Consider the following 20,740-nt stretch of genomic DNA (forward strand, 5'->3'; position numbering starts at 1 on the left):
TATGCCAGTCTTATTTTGTCTTATCACATAATTCTTGTTTTGTAAATTCAATTAAGTCTGTCATGTTCAGTGTCCATGCTGATGAAATCCTTTATTGGCTTCATTGTGCATTATGGGATTTCTCATGTTTCCAAATCTTGAACTGTGTTTTTCTGGAACAGCCTTCAGTCATTGTCCTTAGAGGTGGTCTTGGTTTCAAAAGCATTAGGTGGAAGCTTTTGGAATGTGCTGACAGACATGTCAGTCTGAGCTGCTTTGTGAGAAAGTGGTCTCTGGGTGATAACAGGGAGAGTAAGCTGCTCCCTTTGGATCTTCTTGTCTTCCCACAGCTTCAATAGACGGCGTTGGTTATTAGTCATATCCTTGAGATTTTGCTGCAGCGACCGTACTTGGTCTTCTAAAAGTGTCTTGGTGGTGACTGTATTTGACAGCTCTGCTGTCAAGTCATCAACAGTCAAACTAAGTTTTGTAGATTTCTCTACCAGAGAGGTGCACTCACGCTCCTTCTCACGCAGGTCATTGACTACGTCCTTGGTAGTCTTCCCGTTAAAACTGGGGCTGTTCTCTAGCCCAATTTCAGTCCGAAGAGTCTTCACTTGTTTCTTTAGTTCTTTGGTTTCAGCCATCAGGGTCTTCAGCTTTTGTCTTTGAGCCTCAGATGAACGCATCCTTGTCTCATACTGCCTGAGTTTCTCCTTTAGAACACTCTCTCTTTGCAAAGCATCATCTCTTTCCTTTCTGCAATTTTCCAAAAGCTTCAGCATCTCAAATTTGGATAGTTTATCACTTTTACCAGATGAAGCCATCCTACGGAAAGGTGTCAAAAATGAAGGAAAGACTAATATTGCATTCCCTTTGAAAAACAAGATCAGAAACTCCTAGGGTGATGAGAAGTCCACAAGCATCAGCACCTACCTACATGGCTAAGAATGAGTTGGGTGACATTGCTCTGAAAGGATTATCTGTTAGACAACTGGCTCCTGTGTAACCCAAAGCTAAGGCTAGAATAACCATTAATTATGGCGCCACCATCCCTTTGACACCGTGTCAAGTAACCACATTTTTCCCCCTAATTTGTTAATTAATCTAAAAAGTCTGCCCACGCTAATCTGTGTAAATAATAGGCACATGTCTTAACAAGAGTTTCCTCTTTGCAGGATGTGGACCACACGCTGACAGTCTGCGTGCTGTCATGTATTGTTCAACATTTTCCACAGCAGGTGATCTGTTCACCCAAACTGTGAGACTAGATTTTATCAGTTGACTCCGCCACACGACAGGTAAGATGGATAAGTAGGCCAAGAAACAGAGAAATGTTCACTTTGAAAGTCAGACACTCGCTTTTAAATGTTCAGTCTCTACAGGTTAGTTACAATCTCCCTCTAAATATTTAAAATGTCCAACTATCAAACTGGACGCGGACCTCTAACGCTGGCAAGAACTGATGCAAAAGTCTACGTTACCTGCCTGGTGAGAGTTAGGAGTGGACTCAGTGGTCTCATTTAAAAAGCAGCAGATCTGTTCAGGCTGGCTTTTGTTTGACCTTCTGTTGATTTTTCTGACTTCCTATTTCATGCTGCGGTTTCTATTAATTGTGCTTTACTCGGGATCCTGTATCACCATTACTTACTAGTTTTTGTCTTCATATCAAATTTTATTTGACATTTTTCCCATTTTTTTATATTTTTTATCCATTTTTATATGTGTTTTATTCTTTAATTTTTTTTGTTCTTGTGAAGCACCTTGTGACTTATTTTGAAAGGTGCTATGTAATAAATAATTTCTATGAACAGCAAAGAGGGGAGAACATTAAAAAAATTATAAGACAGTGTTACTAGTTGGTAAGTAGATGCATTTTCCCTCCACTTTTTTAAAAAAATGTCTTCATAAAGTGAAATTACTATTGAACATTAACCCCCCCATGTAAATTTCATTAGTTGTTTCATTTTGGCAAAAATAAAAGATCGATCTTTAACTTTTCAATCAGAAATAAAAACAAATTTCCAAAAAAAGATTAAAAAAATAAATAAAAAAAATACTTAAAAATGAGCATTTTTAAATATTGAAAAAAAGAGTGCAAAGAAACTTAATTACATCCAATAAACACTCGCTATGACCATAAATTCAATCCACTTTATTATAAGCTGTTTGCAAAGAAAACAGTTTATTTATAAAGTATTTACAAAATCAGTTGACAAAATTTTCAGGCCAAGCTTTGGCATTAATTGAGGGCACTTAACTATTAAGAAAAATTAATACAACCTCCTTTACCTTTACAGAGTATATGATAAATATTCCTGGAAAATCTCAACACCAATAATTGTTCATACATTAAACTTCATAGACAGTACAGACTCGCCCTATATATTATATATAAAATAAATGCACATATAAAATACCATCTGTACTGTTGAACTCCATGTGCAAACTTGCTTTTTCACAGATTTTACATAAGCATCACAAAGCCTGAGCTAATGTATTCTGTGAAATACTACACCCCAATTAACCTAAAACATGTTTAGAACCCATCCCATTAGAAGTAACAAACCAGCAACCAGTTTTCATTTTCAGAGGTTCTGCTGCTGCACCGAGCTAGACTGTTGGAGTGCAGTTGAAATCCAATCAACCCATGACCTCACCAGCACAGGAACCCGATTCTTTCTAATAAGGCAACAAGGGAACCTGTAATTTGACAAAAAAGAATAAAGATTGGTTTGGGAAAGAGAAATTATGTACAGTAGGGCTGCACGATATTAGAAAAACCTGCAATATGCAATAACTGATTAATATTGCGATGGCGATATTACTTGCGACAGATATTACTTGCGATAAATAAAAACTTAACTCAGGAACAAAAATAATCAAAAACAAAGAAATAAAAAAAATGACCAAAAAAATCATAAAAATGAGAAAAGCAAAAGATGTGAGGAAAGGGAAAAAGAAACTGAACAAGATAAGGTAATCAGCAGATCCCGGGAAAAGCAGAAAAAAGCTAACTCAGGTGTTTGCTAACCATCAAAACTAAGTGCCATCAGCCACGGAGGCGGGCATCTAACCTATGAGAACCCACCCGATTGGCCAAATGGGTGAAGAGCTCTATTTGATTTGTTTAAAAAAAACATCATGCTTCCGTTTGATTGACAGAATGCATTATGTGTAGCAAACAGTTAAGCTGACCATTCATTGCAATATTTATCTGTTCTTTGCGATATGCATATTGTGCATGCTGATATCACAGTGGCGACATATTTGCGATATATTGTGCAGCCCTAATGTACAGGAGGTCCGGTGTCATGTGTTTGACTCTAGTTGATAAAATAAAGGTACATTTAATCTTAGCCAGAAAAATAGACCCAAACCTGCAACTGAGAACAAAATTCTCACGACATTGGTGAAATAAAAACACCAACTTAAGTAAGGCAATGGTGTCCAATCCTGGTTCTCGAGGGCCACCATCTTCCATGTTTTTGAGGGTTCTCTGCTCCAGCACACCTGGTTTTAATCAGTGGATGATTATCAGGCTTCTGCAGAGCTGTAAGACCTGCTGGGCAGGTAATTCAACCATCAACCGTTCTGATGTGATGAAGCAGGGAACAACTAAAACATGCTGGATAGGGGCTATCGGGGCTCAGGATTGGACAACACTGGTGTGAGAAAGAAAAACAGTCTGATGTCAATATATCAGATTTAGTCTTGAGCTTCTTTTTACCTTCAGGTAATTAAAGGCTTCGTTGTCAGCGGCGTTAGTTTGATTGTCATTGCTGCAAGATCATTTATATGTGGTGCTGTCTCGGGAGTGCTGAAGAAGAAGTTCTGAAAACGAACAAAAAAATTACATTAATGAACAAGTTAACTCATTTATTAATACATTTGCAGCCTTTTGAGTCATTGGCCCAATCCCAATACTCGCCCTGCGCTTTTTAGCAAAGTATACTTCGAGAAGGTACACAGTAAGGCTTCGAGTGCGTGGCACACGTGTGTGCAAATAATTAGAGGCTGATGGATATGGTTTTTTTAAGGCCGATGACGACTTTTAAAGAATTTTGTTGCCAATGGCTGATATCTAGAGCCGATTATTAAGGCCGAGATATTGATTATATTATATATATATGCACGTTTTAGCAGCACATTGATTGTGAAAGACAACTGAACACTCACTGTGAGCAATATAAATTAAATAAGTCAATAAATCTTAATCATTATTGAACTTCAAATATAAAACAAACTCAAAACATTAACATCAAATCTAAACTATACATTAAAAATAGTGCAAACATTAAACACCAAACTTAAAGGGATATTCCACTCAGAAGTAACATTTTGTCTGTTAAATTTTCCAGAGTTAGTTAAGCGAGTAAAACAATTTTGTAGCTAAGAAACTCAGTCATTCTCCTGATCTGGAAGTAATAAGTTTTGCTTCAGCTTAGTGTAAAACAATGTAAGTTGTACATTGTTTTATTACCGTTTATTTCAACATAAGGTGACCTGGAGCACAGTGCTGTTGAGTAGGCTGGCTCACAGTGTTTGGGGTCCTTCGGGTCCTTTCTTCAGTCTAGTAGTGGCGGCAGCTGGCCACACAGGTGCCTGGTTGTATTTATTTATTTTTATTTTTTAATTGGCTTTAAAAAATAATTTTGGCAGATGGCCGATATAGAAAAAAATGGAATATACCGGCTGGCCGATATATTGGTCGGCCTCTACAAATAATTGCTGAATTGCAGGGAGCATTGTGTCATCGATCGCAATGCATGCCAGGATGCTGGTCGCTGTGATACTTTAAAAAAAAACTTCATTAAAAACTTTCAAACAATTATTTGAAATAATTTTACATTTGCTAGTATTGAGATTGGAGCAATCTCTGTGGGTAAAATGGCTCCTGTTTCAGGAACTAGAAGTGAGCTAGAGGAGAAGTGAGCAGAGCACGTCAGGATTTGGAGATCTAAATCCTGATGTTTGGACATCTCGCCTCTGATTGGCTAAAAGTAAAACGAGCATTTAGGGACATCCCTTAGTTAATGCAGATAGGAGACCTTACTCATGAACAGGTAAGTCTTTAAAATATAAATATATGAAAAGACAACATAACACAAGCATAATGAAGAAGAAATAAGACTCCAAATCCTGGCATCTGAAACTATGTTCTCTTCCAGCTGACTTCTACATCCTCAAACAGGCACACCTGAGCTTTTATTCTCCAGAGAACAACTTATAATGGCATTCTTTCTTACTACAGACCACTGCAAATGTCTTGAAAATATGAATTAAGTTTACCTTTAAACAAAGATAACACCCAGACTGAGTTAAGTGTGAAGACAATATTCTTTGTTATACAAAAGAATGAAAACACTTTGACAATCTATTCATCGTCATCCTACAGACACGGGGTTACTGTCATTTGTACAGCAATTACATGGATGTAACAAGACATATGATACACCTGCAGACCTGACAGCCTTTTGTCACACCAGTTAGCAAGCATGGTCACAGTTTCCATTAACAAGAGTCTCCCCAAAGAAAACTAACTTGATCCCATCAGCTGCATTGGTTTCCCAGAAACATACAGGGAGAGACATGCAAAAAAAAATCAAGATGGCAGGGTAATGTAGTCTGTGATTGAAACAAACAAGAGGAGTCAGACTTTGCCACGCTGAAATCACTGAGGAAATGAGAACGAGTCAATCATTGTTACCTACACCAATAAGGGCAGGCAGGATAAACTAACCAGATCAGAGGGGAGGAAAAGGTAGAATGTCAAAGCAGGACAATGAGTGTTAGATCTTATTTCCCCATTCGGACTCTTTTCAATATCTTTCAGTCGGTTTAATTACAAGATGTAAAACCAAAGTCGTGAGTGAGAATAATTACCTTACAACCTACAGCCAGCAGCGCGTTCAGCAACAGAATAATGGCGATGACGGCAATCGTGACTCTGGGGTTGTCGTCTCTGACTGCGGGCCAGAAGGTCGTCACCAGAACCGAACCAGAAACACAAAGGGCCACCACCATGAAGCACCACCTCAGCCACTCTACTTGGATAATCCACAGGACCTGTTCCAAACATGTCCACAAGTTATGTCAACTCTTTGTACATGAGAAATCATACATTGACCAATAGAGACCAACATTCACCCGTACATCACACAATGCTTCTCAATAAGAGGTTTCTGAACTGCAATGACATCTTCTGTTGTAGTTCCTTTTACATCAGTGTAGGGCTGCAGCTATCGAATATTTTTGTAATCGAGTACTCTATCGAATCTTTTATCAATTAATCGAGTACTCTAATAAATTACCCTTTTGTGTTTGTATCAAATAGCATTTATAAAATATGAAATACATTTTAAAATGAACAAGCAATTGCCAGTTATTCAAGTTTTATTCAAAATTAGTTTTCAAAACTTCAGCACTTCAACTTTACTTCACAGTAAACAAATGCCTGTGCAAAAAATAAGTATTCACCCTGAGCAGATTTTCCCCTCGTGCGAGAATCAAACAGCGCCAGAACCGCTCACAATGCATGCGCAAACATTGTTTGTCAGCTATTTCCCTATTAACACATGTCCGTTTTAATTTCTACACTATTTTTCACACACAATAACAAGGATTGTCGAGAAAGCATGTTTGCCGTGGTTATGTCAAATTATACTGATCACAAAACATTTATTTCCTTTATTTTGTTTTCCTCTCACAAATACCTGTGTCCTCCTGCATCAATCCCGAGGGACAACAGACATCAATAACAACACAATAAAAAGTCCGACGTGTTGTGTAAAAACTGCTATTTTTAGCACATTTTTAGGTCCGACATGTTGCTACCAGACGCACAGTGTGAGCTAAAACTGAGTGCTACAAATGGAAAAGTCGCACAGTGTCCGCAGAATAGATAGCGGACCTCCGAGTCCGCTTGTAGAAGTGACATTTACATGTGGACGTTTTCTGGTCAGGTGCTGCAGCATCGAGGATGTGATGTTGTGGTAGGCTAAATCCATTTAGCAGTATTTACACTGGACTACGTTTTCCGCCTGGCGACGTGAAAAATGGTCCCACACCTTTGATATTTTTTGCCTTTTTCGCACTCCACCAGGGTCCACCATGGCTTGAGAACAGTGGCAGTTTTACCATTAGGCATAAGTTGGCGGCCGCCTGGGGCCCCCTTGTGTTGGGGGCCCCCTAGCCCTGACCCCCGGCACCCCTCTGTTAATGCCCCAATATTCTTATTACCAACCTGTCGCCGACGACGGGATTAGACATGCGCAATTCTCATTGCCATAATTCCTGAACCATTCAAGAAATCATTAAATTTCCAAAAGTGCTGAAAAGATTAAAAATGGGGCTTTCTGTGCATATACAATACATTACGGTAGCCACCGGTATTCCCTGTCTTGAGTGCAACGAATCACAACACAGATTCAGAGATGTGCTGAGTTTGTCATCCAAAATGCTCCGTTTTATAACTTTTGAAAGGCTGATCAGATTCAAAAAATTCCAACAGTTCCTAAAAGGACATAAAAGCAGCTTTCCAACGATCTATAGCATGAAGCAATCAGAGTTATGGAAAATATCGCTATGAGGGGAAATCCTGCTGTACAGCCTGACTGAAGCGGAACGCAGGGCCACGGTGAAAGCGGATAACGGAATGGGGACGCTAATTAGCATAAAAAGCCGGCATGAAATTATGGAAATGCCTCACAGAAAATCAACACGATATATTAGGTGTCCCAGAAGGCTAATATCTGAATACAGTGACCACGAAAGAAGGACAGATCTCCGTGGAACCAGGGTATGAATGTTTGTTCAGTCTTTATTTTTTATTTGAACAACCCTCAACTATTTGCTAATTGTTAGATTCAGCTTAATTCCAGCATTATTTATCTTTTTACAATAAATAAATATTTTTGCTAAAACAAATGTTTTTGGTATAGCAGTGCACGGTGTGCAAGAGTATCACTCCATGGCAGTGTGAGGTCTGCAGGACTCTGCCTGCAGCTGGAGAGAAACTGCTTCAAGGCCTACCACATCAAATAAAAACATCCGAAAGTTTACAAAAATAAATGGTCTTAAAAACTGCTACAAGACACCAAGGTTCAAACTTTTTTAAGAATAGATGCATTACAGTTCAAAGTTTAAATTGTTTGCCCAGTAATTTTGAAGTCCCTGTTCAGTAAAAATGTAAAAAATTAAAATCAGTTTTTTTGCTTTTTTCACTTTTAAGCTGATTTTTCAAAGGCTTTAATAGAAATAAATTCTAAATACAAACCATACACTGAAAGCTGAGGTTGTTCTGAAAAAAGGAGAAGAGTTACACACACTTTGCACTTTTTATTACAATTTTACAACCATAAGATTAAAGAAAATACCAAGCGGCCCTGTTATAATTATGGTCATAAGAGGGTTATTAAGACGGCGAAGCACAAACAGGAAGTGATTGGTAGTCATTCCACTCCAATCCAGTTGGTGGCGGTAGTGTACCAAATTGTTGTTTGCCAAGTGCCATAAGACCACAAATTAGAAGAAGAAGAGAGGCAGGGGCGTTCGTAACAAACCCAAAGCGATAGTCAAAACATTAAGCATGACATGGAGTTATAGTGGCTCCAATAAGAGAAAGAAGCAGCATGCTTCATAAAAGCTTTTATTTTCACTTCGGAAAGTGACGTCGTTTTTCGATGTAAACATCAAAAGGAAGCAGAAAGGAAAGACAATGGAAAATGTTTAAAGGGAGGAAAGCATAACTAAAATGGAAAATAGACCACAAAAAAAAAACAGCAAAGGCAAAAGCATAGGAGCACTGACAGGAAAAAGAAAGCAGAGCAAAAAATGAAAGCGCTCAAAGGGCGGGAATACAGGAAAAAAGAGGAGGACTTAATAAAAAGGGAAAATAACTCGTGTCAGAAGAGGAGAGAGTTTCGCAAATCCAGTTAAAGGTAAGATTGTCGAAAATTTAGTGTAAGGGGCCCCATGTCTGTGTTCGCCTTGGGTCCCCAAATTGCTAAATCTGCCACTGCAAGAGAAAGTTGTTACATTTGCTACTCGCATGTGGATTCAGTGCAGTGTGCGTCACTTATTTCGGTCCAGGTGAAGCATGACCCCGGGCGATTGCAAAGCCATGAATTAATTAAACATGAATTAAACGAAGCCTCGTGGCGGAGAATTTGACTCGAGGCTTTTTTGCACTCAAATTATTCGAGGTACTCGAGGATCTTTTCAGCCCTACATCAGTGTTTTGATTACATCTTTGCTTCAACAGGTGGCAGAGCTGCACGGCTTAGTGGCGACTAAAACTTTTCAAAATAAAGGCTTTTATTCTTTCAGAATCTATAACGACCATAAAAGGTTGCCAGCTATTGCAGCCTAAAAGATACAATAAATACAGTTTAAAACACCAGTAGACTCCAGTTAATAAAAGCAAAGAAAAACAGCCCGGATGTCCAAGCAGTGCAGGAAAAGATAATTGTCCATATGCCCCTATTTTGCCATCTCTCTCCTCCAGGACAAGCTGTCCCTCCTCACCGTGCTCAACCCCATCTGCCGGTGGATCACCATCTTCCTGATAGATAGGAGACCGCACGTGAGGCTGGGGAGGAATGTCTCAGACACTTGGACCATTAAAATTGGCACCCCCCAAGGATGTGTCCTCTCCCCTCTGCTCTTCTCCTTCTACACCTCCAGCCACCAGTATGTGAAGCTGGTTCACACATGACACCACCCTCATTGGGCTCATCTCAGACAGGAACTAGTCTGCCTAGGGAGGGAGGTGGAACGTCTGGCATCCTGGTGCATAATATCAAACTGGAGCTGAATGCCCAAAAGACAGTGGAGATGTTTGTGGACTTCAGGAGAGTGTGAGCTCCACTGCCCCCCATAAACCCGATGGATACCCCCCAACTCAACAGTGGACTCCTTCCACTTTCTTGGGACCACCATCATCCACAACCTCAAGTGGGAGATCAGCTCCCTCATCAAAAAGATCCAATAGAGAACGTTCTTCCTGCGACCGCTGAGGAAACTCATAATGCCAATGAGCCCATCCTCACTTTCTCCATCACTGTGTGGTATGCAGGGGCCACAGCCAGGGAAAAGCAGACAACAGAGTGTTGTGCGTTCAGCAGAAAAGGTGATCAGCTGTAGCCTTCCATCAGTCTACTATCTGCACCTCCAGGACTCTGAGACATGCAGGTGGAATGACAGGAGACCCCTCTCATCCTGGTCATGGATGGTATAAACCACTCTTCTGCCAGAAGAGTGGTTTGTACCAACTTTGTTTCTTTTCTTATCTTTCTTTTGTTTTTATTCATTAAGGATGTAAGAAAATATCGATATGGCAATATATCGTGATTTCTTTTGTGTGATATATCGATATTCAAAAGCCGTGTATCTAATTTCTGGAAGAATTTACAGGCAAACATTTGTTTGTTTTCTTTTCTTTTGGTGCTATTCAAACACTAACCGCTAGTTGGCAGCAGTGTGCAGTGGGTTTTGTTTCCACCACTGAAACCTCATGTTAAACATGTTACGTATCAGTTTGGACTGTATTTTGAATTTTCCTACAATAATTCCAATCTAAAAAAAAACTAAAACAAAACGCTAATATCGTATGGCTGAACGTATCGCAATATATCGTATCGTCTCCTCTGTATCGTGATACGTATCGTATCGCCAGAATTTGACCAATACACATCCCTCATAATGCATCACAGGGCTGGACGATATAGAAAATAGTATATCGATAATTTGTTTTAATATTGATCAATATCGATAATTATTGAAAAATATTATTTAAATAGTAGAAAATGTGTTTTACGTGCAGCTCTGGCCATTTTATTTTTGGTATTTTTATTTTTTCTCTGCCTCTTCTTTCTGCGACATCTTGCTGCCTCATGCTCTGTTTTGGTTTGAGAGGGGAGGGCCTGGTGACGTTGCTTGCCCAAGTCTGTGGTTTTGATTGGTTAGGAGTAAGTAGTGAGTCCAGTATGCTGTAACCTGATAGGTTATAATGAAAAAAGGTTACAATGAACAACAGTAACTTTTTTTAATCAAAGTTTTATCGACGCATTTTTTTTCTACCGCACCACATGTCTATCAATAGATATTCTGAACTACTGAATTATCGTCCAGCCCTAATGCATCATATTTTTCACTTGTATGTTTTGTAAGTAGTAAGTAAGTAAATTTTATTTATATAGCACTTATCACAGACATAGAATCACAAAGTGCTTCATATGGATCAAAACAAATTAAAACAAAGTCATAAAATCATAAATAGATTAACATCATAAAATCAAAATGCTAATTAGATTGACATCAGAAAAAAAAAAGTCATAAAATTATAAATTTGCATAAACAGATGAACGATTAAAAATTTGAGTAAAAAATAAGAAAATAAAAGGTTTAGTTAAAAGCAGCTTTAAATAAAAGGGTCTGTAGCTGTTTTTTTAAAAGTGTCCAGACTGTCAATGCTGCGTAAGGATAAAGCAAGATCATTCCAGAGTCGGGGTGCAACAGTCTGGAAGGAGCGATCACCTCGACTTTTGTATCTGCTCTTTGGAACTTCTAGAAGCTTCTGGTGTGTGGACCTGAGGGCTCGGGTTGGAGCATAAGGCTTTAACAGTTCAGTAATATAGGGAGGAGCTTGACCATGTAGAGCATTGAAAGTTATAATCAGGATTCTAAAATGAACTCTAAAGTTAACGGGTAACCAGTGGAGAGACATTAGAATAGGAGTGATGTGTGCTATTCTGTTTGCTCCAGTTGGGAGCCTCGCTGCAGATTTCTGGACCAACTGAAGGCGGTCAAGGGCTTTTTTGTTAAAGCATGTGAAAAGTGTTTTACAGTAATCTAGACGGAAGGAGATAAAAGACATGGACAACCATTTCAAGTTCATGTTTTGACACCAACCTTCGCAGTTTGGAGATATTTCTTAAGTGATAAAACAGTTTCGGACCAATGTTTTTGAGTGATCTTCAAGAGACATTGATTGGTCAAAAATAACACCCAAATTTCTTAAGTTTGTCTTGACGGCAGAGAATAAATGACCAAGTTTTAGACTAATCAGGGGAACCATGCTCTCAGGGCCAATGATCAGACATTCAGTCTTTTCAGAGTTTAACGGAAGGAAGTTATCTTCTAGCCAGCTGGTGATAGCTGATAGACACTCTAGTAATTCAGACAGTTTATAGAACTCAGAATCCTTAAAGGAGCAGTGCAGCTGAATGTCATCTGCATACAGGTGATAAGAAACATTATGAAAAGAATCAAGTATCTGTCCAAGAGGGTGTATGTACAGCAGAAACAACAGTGGACCCAAAACAGAGCCTTGGGGTACCCCACAGAACAGATCAGTAGAATCTGACATGATTTGGTTTATACAGACATTGTAACTTCTGTTAAGGTACGATCTAAACCAGTCTAGAACAGTTCCAGAGATCCCCACTGAGTCACCAAGTCTGTTAATTAAGGTGCGGTGATCAACAGTGTCAAAAGCTGCAGAAAGATCTAACAACACAAACATTGTGAACTCCCCATTGTCTGCAGCCATCATGATGTCACTGGAAACTTAAGCAAAGCTGTTTCTGTTGAATGCTTTTTACGAAAACCAGACTGAAATTTATCAAAACTGTTGTGTAGTTCCAGAAAAGTAATCAGTTGATCTGCCACAACCTTTTCCAATATTTTAGAGATAAAGGGTAATTTAGAAATGGGTCTGTAATTTTTAGGCTGAGATGAGTCCAAACTTGTTTTTTTAAGGATAGGTTCAATAACTGCATGTTTGAAAACAGATGGTACAGAGCCAGATTGTAGGGATAAATTCATAAAATCTACAATGCATGGGCCAATTTGGTCAAACATCCTGATTAACAAGGTAGTAGGAATGAAATCAGCAGGGCATGAAGTTGGTTTCGTGCGTTTCTGAATGAGGCAAATGTCCTGGAAATCTACAGGAGTAAAGACAGACCATGACTGAGAGGGAGGGGGTTGGATGGGAGGGTAGGAAGTAGATGGGGGTGAAAAACTTGCCCTGATATTTCTGATTTTATTCTCAAAGAATGCTAGAAAGTTGTTACAGTCAGACCTTGAGTAAACTGGCATAAGAGGGGCGTAAGCTGAAACAATCTGGTTTATGGTGTCAAACAGGACAGAATTATTTTTGTTTACAGCAATCAGCTGAGCAAAGTAAGTGGCCCTGGAAGTTTTTACCATCTCATTCAGAGATATAATCAGTTCTTTAAAGTACAGCCTGTGACTTTCTAATCTAGTTGACTTCCAAGGTCTCTCAGCTCTGCGGCATGTCCTACTGAGACTGTAAATATTTTGATTAATCCAGGGACTTTTTCTCTTGCTAGAAAAAGTAACCTGCTTAACGGGAGCTACTTTACTTTTTTTTTTTTTTTGCACCATTCCACTAAAAGTAACTTCCTAGCAATGAGAGACTCTCACTTACTTGGCAATAAAACACAATTCTAATTCTGATTCATTTGCACTGATTCTTTCAAACACCATAAGTTGCATGATTTGTACAATTTTAATATCAATTTTTGGATCCTTAAAGCTGAAAACAAAATTGAAATACTAATTAAATTCATTTCAGAGCCTTCTCAGATGGTGTAGACTAAATCTATTAGAACGTTTCACACCAAACCAGTACAATTAATGACACAATATCAAAATTCTAGGGGCTTACCACGGCTGGTATGTAAACAGACAGGGAATATCCATACACACAGATGATCTCCATGAACGAATAGGATACCAGATTCAAGATCTTATTGTTTCTCCACAGCAGGAAACCCCAGAGGCCAAGAGGCACGAGCCAGGCATAGGTGAAGATCGCTGTAGCAGCGATGGTCACTGCAAAACACAAGGGGATCAATATCAAAGCATAAAATACATATTTTACTCTCATAAACTAGGGATGTCCCGATATAACTTTTTTACTTCCGATACGATACTGATATTGCAACCTTCAGTACTGGCCGATACCGATATCAACCCGATATGATATCAGCACAAATCATACATACTTTTACATATTTCGTAGTGTGGAATGTATGAAAGGCTTGGTTAAGTGATAATACTCAATTGGACAACATGAGCCAATAACAGTAAGTATGAAAAAAATGACAATTTCTTAACATTTGGTTGGAAAGGGGTGAGCCTTAACGGACTGCTTATATCAGACATTTTTTATGCAGTCCGATTTAATCCAATAGTGTTTTTTGGCTGATATCAAATTGCTTCTGATATCGATTTCCAAACGGGACATCCCTATCATAAACTATGTGGACTAATGTCAACAGAACTGAATTTATTTACCCTTTTGAAACTCTGGAGTATATTTATAGCCTGAACTGCCAAATTTGTGCAGAAAAGTGGAGATGTTTCCACTGATGGCACATGCAAACACAAGTGTGGTGCAAATCCAAAATGGTCCTGAAGACACAAATAGTATCAATTAGACATTAAATGTGTTGGTTTATGGGAGTCGACAATTAAATCATCTTTATGATACATACGGTATGACAGAAGATTAACAGTAGTGTAGGTTTTACTACATGGAAACTAACCATATAGATCAGGATTTTTCCTAAGATAAACTTGAATGAAGTTCTTTCCAGGCCAAGGTAACATTGATCCAATGATCCTCTCCTTTACCTGAAAAATCAGTTGGATTTTTACCAAATTAAGAAAGCACTTGTTCTGAAGCTCCCACTCTTAAAGTCCATATCTAAAAGAAAAAATCTTACATGATGGGTCTCAACATCAAAGAATGCTTGGTAGTATTCAAACGTCCAGAAAGGTGCACTTTTCTTTTGCCCAGCAAGAAGCTTTAACCAAAACAAAATAAACATAATCAACCGACATTTCAAACATTGACATTTATTAGTTGATAAGAAGTCTAAATTTTTCCTCTTAGGTCAAGTCTTACTCTGACCTCGGTTTTGTCATCAGAACCAAGTGGATCATCATCAGCAACATCTGGGGGAAAACCACCTGCAGGTCCTTGCCTCTTGGCCTTCAGATCTTCATCCCCGATGCTAATGGTGACCACATCTCTATTAGCATCCATCAGATTTGCAGCTTCTTCAAAGTCTAATTGAATGTAAGGAAATAAAAAATGTTCACAAATTTTTCAAGAAAACAAGCTGGTTATGTTCTAAGTGCTTTATTTTTTAAGCAGCAAAATACATGAAAATAAATTTATTCCATAATTGTGATGGGACTGCAAAATGAAAAGTTGGACTAGATCAGGCTTCTTGAACTAATAATATGGTAAACATGCACATTCTGATGGAAAATAAGATTTTGTTACACATATTTACTAATTAAAACAAATGATGTGTATATTTATAGTCTGATCTCATATATGTGCATTACTACAATGCAGACTGATGAGACTGTATGTGATCTAATGAACTCTGTAATCAACAGCTCTCTCTAATGATCAAGTGAGATGTTTGTTCTGCAATTTCTTATTTTCCTAGAAAATTATCTGCTCAACAACTGTCTCTATAATCAGTTAAGAAAAAAACACCCAAGCTGGGTTTTTCTGCCACCCATCCTACTTTTGCCATCCCAAATGCACCTATACTATTGTAAGGATTTTTTTATTTTAAGATAATAATGTTAAAGAAACACAAAACGACCCATTAAAATTTGATATTTGTTGATTATAATCTTGGAAATATTTCAAAATAAATTTTGGTTGAAGTTATGGTTCAAGACCGACACATGCTGAGTAGCATGAAAAAATAGAGGACACTGACCTCTGAATTCAAACGGATCGTTGTTTGACGCCGCCATTCACTTCCAGTAACAATGTTCTTTTCTTGAGAATTTGTTAATGTCGCACGATTTGGTCTTTGAAGGCTGTAAAAGAGGGAAAAAGTTTTTCAGATTTCGTGTAAGTTGATTTAACACGTAGGCAACACCTCTAGAAAGTTAGCATTAGTTACCAAGTTTTAACGTTAAAACTCATTGTGAAATTAACTGTAGAGCATTTATAAAACAACAATATTAAAAAAAACATACTAATAACAGTAAAGTACTGAAACTCAAATTAAATGTTACCAGTTTCTCAAAGAAACCCCATAAAATTACTTCGTCGCTGTTAGCTAGCTTAGCCTTGAACAGGAAATGACAGCCATGTGATGTAAACAAGACACGTTCCTGTTATCAAATATTTTCAAAACAAGAGCTTTATTGTTTTAAACTGACTATATCGTTCATAGTTCTGTGACATCTGCGTAATTTTGATTTTAAACGTTTTGGTTGTATAAAAATGTACTACATATGACAGAATGTTTGTATTTTCGGAACAAATTACAAGCATGCTTTGGTAGTGAACTTTTACTTTGAAGTTGGTATTCAAAGGGCGGAAACGTCTTACTCCAGACTCATAAAAGATAACTTGTAAGAGAAAACATGCTGCTAATCAAGTAATTGGCGTTACGTTTTTAAGCGGGACAAGAGAGAGCAGTTTAGACATTTAAAAAGATGATCTTGGTCGAGGTTTAAGCTAATGTAGCGCATTACTGGTGCTTTTTGTGAACGTTTTAGAGTAGCCATGCTTCAGGCGGTAGCGTGGTAATGGATAGTAGTGTTTATGTTCGAGAAAGAGGCAGCCTTCGTCGAATGACGTTATCCTGGCACAACCAAAGCATTATCCTGGCACAGCCAAAACCAGCAACATCATGCAGAAGAACGAATCCTCTCGTGCTGAGAAAAGAGCATTTTATTTTCACCTACAATGAAGAAGGAAGTCTGCGATACACCACTAAATCTCTCTTTGACATCACTCTGCTGTTTGTGGCCAACAACATTCAGCACGTGGACTCTTTGGTAGGCTTCCCAGAGCAAATAGGTGATAAACTGTTTGCAGCAGCAGAGGAGAATCGTGTATTTTTGAACCCAGACGTGTCCCCAAAAGCCCTGAAGCTTTTCACTGATGCATATGGGGAGAATGTGCTTGGGTCGCTCTGTTTAAGAAACAGGTAGGTTATGTTGTTGCAACTTAAACTACCTGCTTCACCGGTTTTATTGATCTTGTGTGATCTGTTTCTTGTGCATCTTTAACTTCTGCAGGTTTCCACTCCTGCATGAGCGAATAGACGAGATAAAGATGTTCCACAGCTTGAAGTCTCTGGACTTGTTTGGCTGCAGACTGGGAGATTATCATGAAATATTCCAGCATCTAACATCCACACCACTAGCAAAGTAAGTCTCTTCAATCAAAAACTGAAGGAAATATATGTGGTATTCCATTTTTTAGTTATTTTCTTACACAGTTTAGTAAACATTACCAACAAAAGAGAACCAAAAACACAAAGACTAGAACCAAAACCAGTAATAACCCTTCCATATATATATATCAAAGGCATAACAGAAAGAATAATAACAACAATGAAAGACATAATATCAACACACCAACAAAACCATTATTGACTGTCGGAAAAAGATTAGTACACCCAAAGGACAACATATCAACAGATAAAACACGTAGTGTCGAAATACCATGCAAACTGCAATAAAACGTAGGAGAAAACGGACACCATCTTAACACACGAAAAACAGAACGTCAAACGGAATGCAAGTGGGAAACAAGTCGAAGACGCACAAGAGCAGCAAAACAAGAAGCAGAAACAATAAAGAAATCAGCTGTGACGGACCACTGCATAAGAGAAAACCACATAATGGACTGGGACGGTACATGGATCATAAACGCAGAACAACAAAAATATAAAAGACGGATCAAAGAAGCAATAGAGATGAGACGTGCGTACAGGACCATGAACAGAGACGATGGAAAATACACATTGGATCATGCATGGGACTGTGTCATCAGTGTAGCATCATGAATGTCCTGTTTATGACCTAAAGGTCATGATCTGCTGTGTCTGCTCGAGCAGAGACATAAAGTCTGACGGCCTAATCTACATGAGATAGATAGTGGCCAAGGTCTTTCATGCACTCTGCTCATCTGAACTGCTTTACCAAGCGAAGACAAGAACTATTCTGATAAATACATAATCAACAACTTTGTTAATTACTAATAATAATGTGAGCCCAATGTTCAATCAGTCTGTGAAATGACAATGTTTATTACTTGATATTATAATCCTGTGATCAGTAGGAATTACTTGATATTATATTCCTGTGATCAGTAGGAATTACTTGATGTTATAATCCTGGACATTTGCACTAGACACTAAAGACACGTAATGCTAAAGTCACACGACACATTTCCATTTGTCTCACCCAATCAGAACCTTCGTGTGTTTGTATAACCCTTATTTCCATGTCAAATTCTGATTCACCAGTAAACCAAAATATGACAATTATAAAAACTATTCCACGCCACCTTTACTTGAGTTCAAGCGTTCTAGAGAAGTCTCGGACAGGCCATCCGGGCTTCTTCTTCAGCCAAAAAGAACCTCAGACAAGCTGGATAAAATCTGTTGCAAGTTACACCTGACCGCAACGATTCCTTCAGAATAAAAGCTGAACCTCACGACCCCTTCAGGGTCTCGGAGACGCCAGTGATAACCTGTCGTGACCTGGAAGCATTCCAAGACTAGACTGGTCGGCACCGCTGCTTTTTTACCGGCTTCGGTACCAAAGAGGGTCCACGAGGACCTCGGCAATCTGGATCTGAACGGAGGCTTCCCCTGGGTATGTAGACCGACAGATGGCGTTTCATGTGTGTTCTAAATCTCCTACTAAAGTTTAGAGCGAAACATTCACTCCCACTCAGAACTAACTGCTTCTCCGGATCCGCTGGTTCTGATAATAACATTCCACACACACACACACCATCATTCATCACGTCTCACTCCACCTTAGTCCATCAGTACACAGAGTGTACAGCGGTTAGTCTTATTTAAATTGTGTAGAAATAAATTTCTTAACTATTTTAAACCTGACTCTCTCTTTCCTTGGAGTTAATACGAAGTGTCGCTTAATCCCTGCAATAAAAAGTTCCGATCTTCTGGTTAAAATAGTCAAAGTTCCATCAGATTGATATTTCATAATTCTATGGAATCTCATATTTTATGGTTCATAAATAAGATGTAAATGACTCATTCTTTACATCAGCAAGGAGGATGCGGGCAGTAGAGGGCGACACTGTCCTCTGCTGCCCGCGGATAAAAGGAAGTGACGCCGCCAGCACTGGCGATCTCCGAGGATAGCTAGAGCTACTAGCTGAAACATGTTAAGTAGTTTTTACTAAACTGTGTAAGAAAATAACTAAAAAATGGATTACAGACAAAAACACAGCATGAACGCACAAAAGAGGAGATATATGTGGTACGTTATTAATAGCTGCTTTTCCTCCTCAGCAGCCTGATCCAGCTGTTTCTTGGTGGTAACCATCTGTCTGACGTTGCCCTGCAAAGACTGACCTTGCCCTTACGGATGATGCAGAAGAAACTGGACTGTCTCCAGCTCCTGGATATTTCCTGTTAGTAGTTTTTCATGTGGTTGTTGACACAAATTCTACTACCAATACAAAGGACTTTTGTTTTTCTTCATACAGACAATCCCATTTCAGAGCGGGCTCTCCGGTATCTCAAATGCTTCCCAAAGCTTTTAAAGCTTGATGCATCCGCAACCAATATGAAGGTAAGATGAAATGATTTGCTTTTAGCATGTGAGCTTATGTAATTATTATTATTTCTCTGACAGCTTTGTTAATTTTACACAACCAGCTTGACGCAGGATTGAGGACGACTGTGTGGAACCTGTTGGGGCTCATTCATTCTGACCGACCCCTGGAGACATTTGATCACTCTGGATGTAAAACTGAAGGTTGGGCAGAGCAGGTAAATAATTTCAGACATAAATGAGCACAGTGTGCTACAAGAACAACACAAAACTGATAAAAAATGATTTATTTGCAGGTTGTAAATCAGTGGGAAACAAGTGGCTTACAAGTGCCAAAGCAGAAGAGAGTTGAAGAATTGCGGGCATCTGCACTTGGTTTTTGTAAGTTGCTTGGTAATTTAAAGACCATTTATCTCCACACACTAAATGATTAGTTTATTTTTCCCTGTAGTTGGCAGACAGAGGTTCATCAGAGATGCGATGAACACAGCGCCACTGACCGGTGAACAATTGACAGAGTCCAACGCAGAGAAACTCCATTTCTGCAAACCTGTAACAAACGATTTCACGAAGGAGACGCCGGTTCCTTCTGCAAGAAACCACCAAGTCCCGTCTTCCTGTTGTAATGTCAACAAAAGGAAGGGAAAGTCAAGCAAGGATGGCACATCACATCACAGTCCCCCTAGCAAGCGTTCAATCTCATCGGGTTTTACAGAGGAGGACTTAGACTTGTTGAGCAGCTATTAAAAATGTGGCCATACCCAAGCACTATGAGGGTGACAGAACGATGCGAGAGAAACCAGAAGTATCCTGTTATACTTTAACGTTCAGAAATTCTAAAACTGTTTTTTGTTAAACATGTTTATTCTGTAAATAAATTGTTGCATTTTGAACGTCTTCCTTTCTACAGTTTGGAAACTCACCCAAATAAATAGCTGAACATCCACAAAGACTTGGAACAGTAAAAGTGGACAAAATGTCCTCTTGGGTCTTCCTGCTTTATAACGCTTGGGTCCTCATAAAAATACACACCGCCACAACCCTTCTGGACATATTCAGTAGCAACTTTAACCATGAAGCGATAGTCTGCAAAGAACTGCTGACCTTAATGTATCACTTCATGTGTCCACGTTGTTTTATTCTT

At 38.8% G+C, this 20,740-nt stretch overlaps 3 protein-coding genes across 6 annotated transcripts; 1 reads left to right on the forward strand and 2 right to left on the reverse strand.

Annotated features, from left to right (window-relative positions):
* Nucleotides 1-41: 41 nt before the first annotated feature.
* On the reverse strand, nt 42-1,018 carry zgc:113691 (uncharacterized protein MCAP_0864). Its single transcript, XM_015956302.3, has one exon. The coding sequence runs from the start codon at nt 804-806 to the stop codon at nt 165-167; it is 642 nt and encodes a 213-aa protein (XP_015811788.1). The 5' UTR covers nt 807-1,018; the 3' UTR covers nt 42-164.
* A 1,095-nt stretch (nt 1,019-2,113) lies between these two features.
* On the reverse strand, nt 2,114-16,166 carry yipf1 (Yip1 domain family, member 1). Of its 3 annotated transcripts, none has more exons than XM_015956306.2 (10): nt 16,063-16,166; nt 15,759-15,861; nt 14,927-15,084; nt 14,739-14,819; nt 14,559-14,646; nt 14,308-14,424; nt 13,676-13,842; nt 5,866-6,048; nt 3,710-3,813; nt 2,114-2,682 (listed from the first exon to the last, which is right to left on the reverse strand). In XM_015956306.2, the coding sequence occupies exons 2-9, from the start codon at nt 15,793-15,795 to the stop codon at nt 3,712-3,714; spliced, it is 933 nt and encodes a 310-aa protein (XP_015811792.1). In that variant the 5' UTR covers nt 15,796-15,861; nt 16,063-16,166; the 3' UTR covers nt 2,114-2,682; nt 3,710-3,711. The 3 variants fall into 3 exon arrangements, with proteins under 3 accessions (XP_015811792.1, XP_015811793.1, XP_054598413.1); XM_015956307.3 differs by having other exon boundaries at nt 16,093-16,112; XM_054742438.1 differs by lacking the exon at nt 16,063-16,166 and adding an exon at nt 15,948-15,968.
* Nucleotides 16,167-16,385: 219 nt separating this feature from the next.
* lrrc42 (leucine rich repeat containing 42) lies at nt 16,386-20,489 on the forward strand. Of its 2 annotated transcripts, none has more exons than XM_015956303.3 (7): nt 16,386-16,985; nt 17,077-17,208; nt 19,332-19,453; nt 19,529-19,614; nt 19,701-19,814; nt 19,893-19,977; nt 20,048-20,489. In XM_015956303.3, exons 1-7 carry the CDS (start codon nt 16,582-16,584, stop codon nt 20,341-20,343), a joined length of 1,239 nt encoding a protein of 412 aa, XP_015811789.1. In that variant the 5' UTR covers nt 16,386-16,581; the 3' UTR covers nt 20,344-20,489. The 2 variants fall into 2 exon arrangements, with proteins under 2 accessions (XP_015811789.1, XP_015811790.1); XM_015956304.3 differs by having other exon boundaries at nt 16,408-16,985; nt 19,335-19,453.
* The last annotated feature ends 251 nt before the right edge of the window (nt 20,490-20,740 follow it).

The sequence above is a fragment of the Nothobranchius furzeri genome, chromosome 11, assembly GCF_043380555.1.
Source record: "Nothobranchius furzeri strain GRZ-AD chromosome 11, NfurGRZ-RIMD1, whole genome shotgun sequence".
In the NCBI taxonomy this organism is placed as follows: Eukaryota; Metazoa; Chordata; class Actinopteri; order Cyprinodontiformes; family Nothobranchiidae; genus Nothobranchius; species Nothobranchius furzeri.

Excerpts from the sequence above, each read along its gene's own strand:
- zgc:113691 (XM_015956302.3), bottom strand. The coding sequence starts at position 806 with ATGGCTTCATCTGGTAAAAGTGATAAACTATCCAAATTTGAGATGCTG.
- yipf1 (XM_015956306.2), bottom strand. The coding sequence starts at position 15,795 with ATGGCGGCGTCAAACAACGATCCGTTTGAATTCAGAG. Across the intron at positions 15,085-15,758 it reads CGATCCGTTTGAATTCAGAG|ACTTTGAAGAAGCTGCAAAT; the intron begins GTCAGTGTCCTC and ends ACATTCAATTAG. Across the intron at positions 3,814-5,865 it reads TGCTGGCTGTAGGTTGTAAG|AACTTCTTCTTCAGCACTCC; the intron begins GTAATTATTCTC and ends GTTCGTTTTCAG.
- lrrc42 (XM_015956303.3), top strand. The coding sequence starts at position 16,582 with ATGGATAGTAGTGTTTATGTTCGAGAAAGAGGCAGCCTTCGTCGAATG. Across the intron at positions 19,454-19,528 it reads CCAGCTCCTGGATATTTCCT|ACAATCCCATTTCAGAGCGG; the intron begins GTTAGTAGTTTT and ends TTCTTCATACAG. Across the intron at positions 19,978-20,047 it reads GGCATCTGCACTTGGTTTTT|TTGGCAGACAGAGGTTCATC; the intron begins GTAAGTTGCTTG and ends TTTTCCCTGTAG.